The 12,393-nt window shown below is 43.4% G+C and overlaps 1 protein-coding gene across 2 annotated transcripts in view; it reads left to right on the top strand.

Moving 5' to 3' along the window:
- The first annotated feature begins 3,454 nt into the window (after positions 1–3,454).
- LOC120916005 (sialic acid-binding Ig-like lectin 8) overlaps positions 3,455–12,393 on the top strand; it is a 33,534-nt gene continuing 24,595 nt past the window's right edge. Inside the window, exons 1-2 of one of the 2 annotated variants that reach the window (XM_040326851.1) lie at positions 3,455–3,548; positions 11,887–11,972. In XM_040326851.1, the coding sequence (XP_040182785.1) occupies positions 3,472–3,548; positions 11,887–11,972 (163 nt within the window). In that variant the 5' untranslated portion in view covers positions 3,455–3,471. Of the gene's footprint in view, positions 3,549–9,310; positions 9,450–11,886; positions 11,973–12,393 lie in introns of those variants that run through there. The other variant, XM_040326852.1, reaches the window with a different exon arrangement.

Below are 12,393 nucleotides of genomic sequence, written 5' to 3'. Positions count from 1 at the left end.
CAAATTCTTTCAGGATACGGAAAATACGCTGTAAGTTACGGCGGCGTAGTGTATCTGAGATACGCTACGCCGGCCGTAAAAATGCGCGGAGGTACGTGGATCTGGCCCTATATTTTTAACAAACTTTGTTGCAGATTCCTACCTTTTGTTATTCTGAAGAAATAGCTGTTTGTTCCTCTGTGTCCATGTGTAAAGTAAATCTATTTGAAGTGATTTTATAATTATCAATCAGCTGCTGCACCTGCAGGGTTCTAGCGAGAAAAGCAGGAAGGTCTGCATCCCTTTAGTTGTGATTCCCCTTTGGAAATATCTCACCAAAAACGTCATTTTGTCCAAAATCTGAATCTTGGATCTTGGTGCAGACTTGTGGGAAAATCAGTCAGCCAATCACACGAGTAGGAAACGACATTTCAACAAAGAAAACAATGCAACCCCTGCAAATATAGAATATTACAAATTTAAAGCATGTGCTATCAACACAGCATTCAGAGGGGCAGATCCACAAAGAAATTACGCCGGCGTATCTATTGATACGCCGGCGTAATTTCAAATTTTGCGCGTCGTATCTTTGTTTTGGTATCTTCAAAACAAGATACGACGGCATCTCGGCTAGATCCGACAGGCGTACGTCTTAGTACGCCTTCGGATCTTAGATGCAATTTTTCGGTGGCCGCTAGGTGGCGTTCCCGTCGATTTCCGCGTCGAGTATGCAAATTAGCTATTTACGGCGATCCACGAATGTACGTCCGGCCGGCGCATTTTTTTACGTCGTTTGCGTTCGGCTTTTTCCGGCGTATAGTTAAAGCTGCTGTTCTGAGGCGTACGCAATGTCAAGTATGGCCGTCGTTCCCGCGTACAATTTAGAATTGTTTACGTCGTTTGCGTAAGCCGTTCGCGAATAGGAATTTGCATAGAATGACGTCACCGTCGTAACCATTGGCTGGTTCCGGTTTAATTTCGAGCATGCCCACTGGGATACCCCCACGGACGGCGCATGCACAGTTAAAAAAAAAACGTGGTTTACGTCGGGTCACGTCGTATTTACATAAAACACGCCCCCGTTACATCCATTTGAATTCCGCGCCCTTACGCCGCGAGAGATACACTACGCCGCCGTAACTTACGGCGCAATTCCTTTCAGGGTTCAAAAAAAAAAGATAAGTTACGGCGGCGTAGCGTATCTTTTGATACGCTGCGCCCGGCGCAAAAGTACGAGGATCTTCCGCAGAATGTGCAAAAAGCATTCACAATATTCAAAAATAATAATATAAATAAATCAGCATGAATAAAATGACAATGCAAAAGAGTCCAAAATATGTGATAAATATCCCCATAAAGAAAGTTCCACCAACTTATGAAAATCCTCTCTACCATGAGTGAGCAACAGAACGAAAATGCACTCACTGGGGTAGATTCAAGTAGGGGAGCGCACTACTACGGCGGCGCAGCGTACCGTTTTTACGCTACGCCTCCGTAAATTACTTGAGCTACGCTTCATTCACGAAGCATTTGCTCCGTAATTTGCGGGGGCGTTTCGTAAAAGTGGCCGGCGTAAGCGCGCGTAATTTAAATGATCCCGTAGGGGGCGTGGATCATTTAAATTAGGCGCGTTCCCCCGCCGAACGTACTGCGCATGCTCCGTCGGGAAAATTTCCCGACGTGCATTGCGGTAAATGACGTCGCAAGGACGTCATTTGCTTCGACGTGAACGTAAATGGCGTCCAGCGCCATTCACGATTCACTTACGCAAACAACGTAAATTTTGAAAATCGCGACCCGGGAACGACGTGTATACTTACCATTGGCTGCGCCTCCTAATAGCAGGAGCAGCCTTACGCAGAAAGCGACGAACGCAAACGACGTAAAACTCGAACGCCGGGCGCGCATACGTTTGTGAATCGGCGTGAGTATGCAATTTGCATACTCTACGCTGACCACTACGGGAACGCCACCTAGCGGCCAGCGTAAGAATGCAGCCTAAGATACGACGGCATAAGAGCCTTATGCCAGTCATATCTTAGGCTACAGTCGGCGTATCGAGCTTTCTGAATACAGAAAGTCGATACGCCGGCGCTACTTAGCAATTACGCTGCGTATCTATGGATACGCCGGCGTAATTGCTTGCTGAATCCACCCCACCGACATTAAAGCTGCCAAAGGAAAGCAGCAGTTTGTGTCAACAGAATCCTTCACTTGTGGTCCAGTAGCTCTGATCTCGCAATGGGGACACCCTGCAGTACCACTTCTCACCACTGGAGACAGTCAGAATGTTTGATTGATACTGTCTGGGGAAAAAGCGCTCACCCCACGGAGCCACAAGCAAGAGAACACATATAGCAGGGATATGCAATTAGTGGACCTCCAGCTGTTGCAAAACTACAAGTCCCATCATGCCTCTGCCTCTGGGTGTCATGCTTGTGGCTGTCGGAGTCTTCCTATGTCTCATGGGACTTGTAGTTCTGCAACAGCTGGAGGTCCACTAATTGCGTAACTCTGACATATAGTGTAGTATATATATTAAAAATTACACATTCCACATAAAAAAGTAAAACGTGTCATCGAAATGCCAATTAAACAATTCTCATGACAAATAAAACAGTGCACTGACAAAGAGAGACGGCAGTTCCAAGCATGAAAGTGGCAGCGAGATGACTCAGAGTAAAGCTACTGCCCCAACGCGTTTCATGCGAATGCACGTCTTCAGGTGACGCTAGTACTACGAAATAACATTTGACAGAACATCTCTTAGGCCCCATACACACGAGAGGATTTATCCGCAGATACGGTCCAGCGGACCGTTTCCACGGATAAATCCTCTCAAAGATTTCCGCTGATTTCGATGGGATGGAGTGTACACACCATCGCATTGAAATCCGCGCGGAAATCCTCTGCCGATGACGTGTCGCGCCGTCGCCGCGATTATGACGCGGCGACGGGCGCGACGCTGTCATATAAGGAATTCCACGCATGCGTCAAATCATTACGACGCGTGCGGGGAATCCCTTTGGACGAATGGATCCGGTAAGTCTGTACAGACGAGCGGATCCATCCTTTGGAATGGATTCCAGCAGATGGATTTGTTGTGCAGCACAGCAAATATCCGATCTGCTGGAATCCATCCCAGGGGAGAAATATCCGCGGAAACAGATCCGCTGGCGTGTACACACCATAGGATCTATCCGCAGAAACCCATTTGCTGGGATTTATCTGCGGATGGATTCTATCGTGTGTACGGGGCCTTACATTTTACAGGAAATTACAGAGCTGCAGATTGAAAATGGAAAGGTAATTAATAACACTCAATCACAATATGACTTTTGTTGAAATTGTATATGCTATATTGTTTATTTTCTTTTACTTTTTATTTTCCACAAAAGTGAAGTTACCCTTTAAACCCCTTATAACACAGTTTTTAAACTATGTGCTGTACCTGTTATCTACCACTAGGTGTCCCTTACCCCATTCCTGTTGATGTTTATTTACTCCTGTTGCCTCCTACTAAGTTTTATTTTAAGCTTTGAACTCTGGAGGATCTGGGAGTGCTGTGGGTAAGGAAGATTTTATTTCTCCGTTTCTTTCTTTGACATTTCCCTGTTTTTTATTATGATAATTCTTAAAAGTTGGAGATGCATTTCATATAATTTAATGTAATTATCCATATGATATATCTATCTATCTACGGTATATATTTTGTTATAATTTTTTATCCATATGATATAGACAGACGTGTAAATACACATATATATATATACATATATATATATATATATATATATTACAAATATATATTATTTAATCTAATTATCCATATGATATAGATCGTGTGAATATATGTGTATATATATATATATATATATATATATATATATATATATATATATATATATATATATATATATATATATATTTTATATATATATTTTATATATATATATATATATATATATATATATATATATATATTTTTTTTATATATATATATATATATATATATATATACATATACATTTACATATAGTATATATTTATAATATATAATTTTATATATATATATATATATATATATATATATATATTTATATATATTCTAAATATTTATTATTTGATCTATTTAATCAATATAGATAGACGTGTAAAAATATATATATAAATATATATATATATATATATATATATATATATATATATATATATATATATATATATATATATATATATATACACAGGTATATACACAGGGGCAGATTCACATAGAATTAGATAGGTGCAGCATATCAGAGATACGCTACACCGCTGTAACTTACTTTTGGCTGTTTCAAATCCACAACGAATTTGCGCCGTAAGTTACGGGCGGCGTAGTGTATCTCTGGCGGCGGAATTCAAATGGGCGATTAGGGGGCGTGATTCATTTAAATGAAGCGCGTCCCCGCCCCCCGAATGAACTGCGCATGCTCCGTTTCAAAATTTCCCGCCGTGCTTTGCGCGAAATGACGTCGCAACGACGTCATTTTTTTGAACTTAGACGTGACTTACGTCCATCCCGATTCACGGACGACTTACGCAAAAAAAAATAAAAAAATTTAAATTTTGACGCGGGAACGACGGCCATACTTAACATGGGAAATCTAACTATACGCCGCAAAAAAAAAGCAGCTTTAACTATACGCCGGAAAAAGCCGACTAGAGACGACGTAAGAGAATGCGACGGCCGCGCGTACGTTCGTGGATCGTCGGAAATGGCTAATTTGCATACTCGACGTGGATTACGACGGGAACGCCACCCAGCGGACGCCGAAGTATTGCATCTTAGATCCGAAAGGCGTACGAGGACGTATACGACGCGGGTAATTTGAAAGTACGCCGGCATATCAGTAGATACGCCAGCGTACTCTGTCTGTGGATCTGCCCCTTAGAATACATAATTATATATATATATATACACAGGTATATACACAGTATATAGCATAGTATTAATCTATTGCATTTATTAAAGACATTTCCCATCTGAAGTCACCTGGACAGATATCTTTGCCCTCGCTTGGCAAACATTCTTCACTGGTCTTAGGAATATCTGTGGTATTCAATACTAGTCTACATGGGAATGTGGAAATCACTCAGCTGCAGATCAGTTTATGCTTTTCTTTTATTGCTCTGTACCAGATCGCATTTATATACATGATAAACACATAGCCAAAACATAATGGCCCAGATTCTGGTAGAATGGAGTAAAACTGCGGCGGCGTAACGTATGTCATTTACGTTACGCCGCCGCAAGTTTTACAGGCAAGTGCTTTATTCTCAAAGCACTTGCCTGTAAAGTTGCGGCGGCGTAGCGTAAATCCCCTGGCGCAAGCCCGCCTAATTCAAATGATCCGGGTAGGGGGCGTGGATCATTTAAATTAGGCGCGTTCCCGCGCCGAACGTACTGCGCATGCGCCGTCCCTAAAATTTCCCGACGTGCATTGCGTTAAATGACGTCGCAAGGACGTCATTGGTTTCGACGTGAACGTAAATGGCGTCCAGCCCTATTCACGGACGACTTACGCAAACGACGTAAATTTTAAAATTTCGACGCGGGAACGGCGGCCATACTTAACATTGACTGCGCCTCATATACCCAGGGGCAACTTTACGCGTCGCAAATCTAACGTAAACGTCGTAACTTCACTGCGTCGACCGCGCGTACGTTCGGGAATTCGCGTATTTTGCTAATTTGCATACTCGACGGGGAAAACGTCGGAGGCGACACCTAGCGGCGGCAAAAAAAAAATGCATTTAAGATCCGACAGCGTAAGAGACTTAGGCCTGTCGGATCTAATGGATATCTATGCGTAACTGATTCTAAGAATCAGCCGCATAGATACGACGGCCCAGATTGGGACTTACGACGGCGTACATGGCGTTGCGCCATCGTAAGCCCTTTCAGAATCTGGGCCATTCATGATAAACTCCTGGCAAAGGAAGGGTTAAATCCATCTTAAAGCTGAAGTTAAATCTGCTTATATTTTGCCTTCCCAGGTTCCTGATTTCCTTCCTTGTCAACATTCGAATGTCATTTTTAAAGAAAAAAACTCTCAATTTTAATTTCACACTTTATTTTTAGACCTGGTGATGTCATCACTGGGTCTCGGTGCTTCTCTATGTAAGGCAGGCAGATCATGGCTGGTGGGAGGGGCTGGCAGGGTGGTGTACAGAGCTTCCTAAACAAATCACAGCACCTCGCTCCCTCCCTTGGACTACAGGAGAGTCAGGACGCCCACTAACACACAGCTCCTTTCTCTATCTGCAACGTAGAGAGCGTCCTGACTCTCCGGTAGGTACGGTACGTGCCCTGCTTGACGTGGATCGGGGGTCCGATCGGGACCCCCCCCCCCCGTACATGCGGCGGTCCCCGTGGCTTCAGGAGCGATCCGGGACGACGGCGCGGCTATTCGTTTATAGCCGCTCCGTCGCGATCGCTCCCCGGAGCTGAAGAACGGGGAGAGCCGTATGTAAACACGGCTTGCCCGTGCTTCACTGTGTCGGCGCATCGATCGCGTCATTCCCTTTATAGGGAAGACACGATCGATGACGTCAGTCCTACAGCCACACCCCCCTACAGTTGTAAACACACACTAGGTGAACCCTAACTCCTTCAGTGCCCCCTGTGGTTAACTCCCAAACTGCAACTGTCATTTTCACAATAAACAATCCAATTTAAATGCATTTTTTGCTGTGAAAATTACAATTGTCCCAAAAATGTGTCAAAATTGTTTGAAGTGTCCGCCATAATGTCGCAGTCACGAAAAAAATCGCTGATCCCCGCCATTAGTAGTAAAAAAAATAAAATAAATAAAAATGCAAAAAAACTATCCCCTATTTTGTAAACACTATAAATTTTGCGCAAACCAACCGATAAACGATTATTGCGATTTTTTTTACCAAAAATAGGTAGAAGAAGACGTATCGGCCTAAACTGAGGAAAAAAAAATGTATATATGTTTTTGGGGGATATTTATTATAGCAAAAAGTAAAAAATATAGCATTTTTTTTCAAAATTGTCGCTCTATTTTTGTTTATAGCGCAAAAAATAAAAACCTCAGAGGTGATCAAATACCACCTAAAGAAAGCTCTATTTGTGGGGGAAAAAGGCCGCCAATTTTGTTTGGGAGCCACGTCGCACGACCGCGCAATTGTCTGTTAAAGTGACGCAGTCCCGAACTGTAAAAACCCCTTGGGTCTTTAGGCAGCATTTTGGTCCGGGGCTTAAGTGGTTAAAAGAGCTTAAATTGGAGTTCCACACAAAAACGGAACTTCCGCTTTTCGGAATCCCCCCCTCGGGTGTCACATTTGGTACTTTTCAGGGGGGAGGAGGGAGCAGATACCTGTATTTGCTCCCACTTCCGGGCATAGATCACCACGGTGACCTACGTCACGTCTGGCGCCTACTCTGTCCCCCCCGCTGTCTTCTGGGAGACACCAAGGTCCTAGGGTGACCACGTGTCCCGGATTGCACATTCATTTTGCAGGTCTGTCCCGGGCACATTCATTCCAGGACAATACAGTGTCCCAGAATGAAACCGACACAGCCACCCCTCTGGGCCAATCTGATGCCCCCAAAAAAGGCCGCCACATCACCTCTTTACTCACTGACAGTACTTGTCCTGGCCGGGAATGCCTGGAGGAGCACAATCCCCGCCCCCTGCTTGGGATTGGAGGAATCATAAGTCCCGCCTCTTGTGTCCAATCACAGTGCTGTGATTCGTTACAGCACAAGCTGATTTTTGGGAAGGGAGGGTGTCCCTGAACGGTAGTTTGGAAATGTGGTCACCCTAACAGGTCCCAGAACACAGCAGGGACCAGTGGGAATGCGCAGCGTGACTCAGCACAGTAGGGAACCAGGAAGTGAAGCCGCAAGGCTTCACTTCCTGATTCCCTAAGGCTGCTTTCACATTGAGGCGTGCAGCCGCGGTGACGGTATAGCCGCGCTATTTGTAGCGCGGCTATACCGTCGTATTTACTGTGATATTCGGGCGCTAGCGGTATGGTTTTAACCCCCGCTAGCGGCCGAAAAAGGATTAATACCGCCGTATTACCGCGCTTTCCCATTGATTTCAATGGGAAGGCGCGGTATAGGAGCGGTGAACACACCGCTCCTATACCGCGGTAAAGATGCGGCTAGCAGGACTTTTGGAGCGCTCCTGCTAGCGCACCGCTTCAATGTGAAAGCCTTCGGGCTTTCACATTGAACACTACAGGGCGGAACTCCGCTTTAAATCCAATGAACGAAAGGGGCGGGCCAGGGATGAAAGAGTTGGATGAGAAGCTCACAGTGTGCAGTGAAAGCTGAGCAAGCATTTTCTTATATAACCGTACAAAGGAAAGTCTGGAGTTCATATACATCAAAAAAAAAGGAAAAACAGATAAAATCGATTCATTTTAACTCTTTGGGCCAGATCCACGTACCTCAGCGCATCTTTCCGTCCGGCGTAGCGGATCTCTGATACACTACGCCGCCGTAACTTACAGCGTATTTTCTGTATCCTGAAAGAATTTGCGCCGTAAGTTACGGCGGCGTAGTGTAACTTTGTCGGTGTAAGGGCGCGCAATTCAAATGGATGAGATGGGGGCGTGTTTTATGTTAATACGTCTTGACCCAGCGTAAATGACGTTTTTTTTAACGGCCGTGGGGGTATCCCAGTGCGCATGCTCCAAATTAACCCGCAACAAGCCAATGCTTTCGACGTGAACGTCATTCTACGCAAAGCCCTATTCGCGAACGACTTACGCAAACGACGTCAAATTTTCAAAATTCGACGCGGGAACGACGTCCATACTTAACATTGAGTACGCCTCATATAGCAGGGGTAACTTTACGCCGAAAAAAGCCTTACGGAAACGACGTAAAAAAAATGCGCCGGCCGGAACGTACGTTTGTGGATTCGCGTATCTAGCTAGTTTGCATACTCAACGCGGAAATCGACGGAAGCGCCACCTAGCGGCCAGCGTAAATATGCACCTTGGATCCAACGGCGTACTAAGACGTACGCCAGTCGGATCTAGCCCCCATTCAGGCGTATCTTGTTTTGTGGATACAAAACAAGATACGCCGGAGCAAACTAGAAGTTACGCAGCGTATCAATAGATACGCCATCGTAAACGCTTCGTGGATCTGGCCCTTTGATTCTTCACAGCTGAGTCTGAGAGCTGATCATTGCTGAGGGAATTACATTTTACTGTATTGGCAGATGTCACTTCTGAGAGGTGACAACATCTGTTATAAATATCAACTGAGTACATTTATAAATAGCCAGTAAAGGACACAACAGTTACAACTTACTACACTGTTGTGGCTGCTTCATATTCATTTCATTTTTATTATCCAATGACCCAATATTGCTGCTTTTTATGTTTTATGGACGACAAAGCATTAAAAGACTGGAGACGGATAATTGGATTTTAACAAGCAAGTATAAAAATGTTATTGATGGTTTTTTTTTAATTATTATTATTGGCGTAATTCAATATGTGTACGAATAGCAACACTATGGTACAATCTGTGTCGTGCGGTTCAGTTTGAAGTTAGGGGATAGGTTGAGCTTTGGAATTCTTTACAATTTAAACTGAAAATTGAGAAAAAAATAAACCACCACTGATAGGGGGCCCAGGGCCACCATCAGGGGGGTACAGGCAGTACACCTGTAAGGGGCCCGGAGGTCCCCAGGGGCCCAGATGGCAACCCCCTTTTTTTTTTAGGGGTCCGGAGGTTCCCAGGGGCCCAGAGGCCCACAGGGCCCCAGATGGCAACCCCCCTTTTTTAATTAATTTTTTATAAAAAATATATATATTTTTTTTAATATATTTTTATTTTATTTTTTATTAAAGGGCCAATTTTTTTTTTAGGGGTCCGGAGGTCCCCAGGGGCCCGGATGACAACCCCTCTTTTTTTTATTAAAAAAAAACTTTTTTTTATAAAAAAAAAAATTTTTATATTTTTTTTATTTCTTTTATTTTTTTATATATATATATATATATATATATATATATATATATATATATATATATATATATATATATATATATATATATATATATATATATATATTTTTTGTAAATGTTTATTTATTTTTTTATATATTTTTTTATTTATTTTTTATTAAAGGGCCCAAAGGTTTATTTTTTTATTTTTATTAAAGGGGTCCCCAGGGCCCCAGATGGCAACCCCCCTTTTAAAAAAAATATATATATATTAATCCTTTTTTTCTTTTTATTGAAGGGCCCAGAGGTCTCCAGGGCCCTGGATGGCTACCCCCCTTTTTTTATATCTATTTTTCTTTACTTTTTTGTAAAGGGGCCCCTCCCCCGCTTCTCAATTCGCGGCGCCCCCCCCGCTTCTTAATTTTAGGCTACAGCACCCCCCCCCCCCCCCCCTGGTTCTCTGCTCCAGGAGGGCCCATGCCTGAAGCTGTGTAAGGGGCCCCAAAATTCCTGATGGCGGCCCTGAGGGGGCCATACAATGATCAGCTTTATTTATATATATAAAACTTTTATCCCAAAAAGAAAAAAAAAAACTGCTGTAATGGCTTAACCACTCCAGCCCCGGACCATTTGGCTTTCTTTCTTTTGGCGGTATTTGATCACCTCTATCCCCAAGGTTCCACTGTACTTTTTCCGTCGAGTAAATGATTGCATCCCAAAAAATGGTGCCAGTTGATTTTCATAAAGCAGCTCTCATTTCACCCAAAAACATCAATTTACTCCAATTTTTTGGAAAGGATAAACATTTATAAATATAGTGAAAACATGGAAAACTTGTGTGTATATATATATTATTTTATTAAAAGCATGCTTTTTGAAAGAAAAAAAAATGTTCTGCTAATGAGTTCCCATTATTAAAATACGGTGCTTTTTCTTATTTTGCAGTGTATATAATTATCATTAATTTATATTTTGTTTACAAATTTTCCAGATTTTGGTATTTTCCTTTTCTTATATTTATTTTCTTTTAATACCAATGGGATATTTATGTAGACACAAACACCAGGGGCCAGATTCTCGTAGATCGGCGTATTTTTGTGCGGGGGTAACGTATCCTATTTACGTTACGCCTCCGCAACTTAGACGGGCAAGTGCTGTATTCTCAAAGCACTTGCTCCGTAAGTTGCGGCGGGGTAGCGTAAATAGGCTGGCGTAAGCCCGCCTAATTCAAATTTGGAACAGGGAGCGTGTTTTATATAAATAACTTGTGACCCGACGTGATTGAAGTTTTTCACGAACGGCGCATGCGCCGTCCGTGGAATATCCCAGTGTGCATTGCTCCAAAGTACGCCGCAAGGACGTATTGGTTTAGACGTGAACGTAAATGACGTCCAGCCCCATTCACAGACGACTTACAAAAACAACGTAAAATATTCAAAATTCGATGCGGGAACGACGTCCATACTTAACATTGGTACGCCTCATCTACGCCTCATATAGCAGGGGTAACTTTACGCCGGGAAAAGCCTAACGTAAACGGCGTATCTGTACTGCGTCGGCCGGGCGTACGCTCGTGAATTGGCGTATCTAGCTGATTTACATATTTCTAGGCGTAAATCAGCGTACACGCCCCTAGCGGCCAGCGTAAATATGCAGTTAAGATCCAATGGCGTAAGAGACTTACGCCGGTCGGATCTAATAGAAATCTATGCGTAACTGATTCTAAGAATCAGGCGCATAGATACGACGGCTTGGACTCAGAGTTACGACGGCGTATCTGGAGATACGTCAGCATAACTGCTTCGTGGATCCGGGCCCAGGTCTTCAGTAAGGGCCTAAATATGTCTATGATTTAATCCGTGTTCAGTCATGTGAACATCACAATAAATAGCAATAGATACATTTATAACGTGTTCTGGTAATCCACAGATCTTCTGTACTCTGTGTCAGGATGGAATTTGGCTCCGGGATCTGGATATTCTTCGCAATCACAGTGCTGTTTCAGGTTTGGATGGGTAAGCATGCCTTTGTGGTCAAAATTAACTCCAGCCTTACTTTGATTCCCAATAAAGTTTTAGCATGGGAATAGCTGCCCATTAACTCATAGCATTTCCACTATTAGCATTTTATAATTTGATTTCTGATTGGCTACTCAGGCGTACGGCATAAAATAGCTCTTTGTGCATAGTTGCTGAAACATTGTGCCAAGCAACGCTGTATCCTGGCCTAGGCCAACAAGGCTCAGGCCTAGGCTAGCACTTTGCAGGGGGGCAGCACGGAAAGAGTCCCTTCCAGCTTGCGCTATACTGTATAGCGCCAGTCTTATGGGGCAAACTGGGCTGAGAGGCAAATTAGTCTAGATCCCCCATAAAGCAGCCGCACTCCTTCGGGTGTATGCGGGTGGCCGGCATTCCGCGACTGTGGTGGAGGGAGGTT

Source organism: Rana temporaria, chromosome 10 (assembly GCF_905171775.1).
Source record: "Rana temporaria chromosome 10, aRanTem1.1, whole genome shotgun sequence".
NCBI lineage: Eukaryota > Metazoa > Chordata > Amphibia > Anura > Ranidae > Rana > Rana temporaria.
This window is presented reverse-complemented; position numbering and strand designations above follow the sequence as displayed.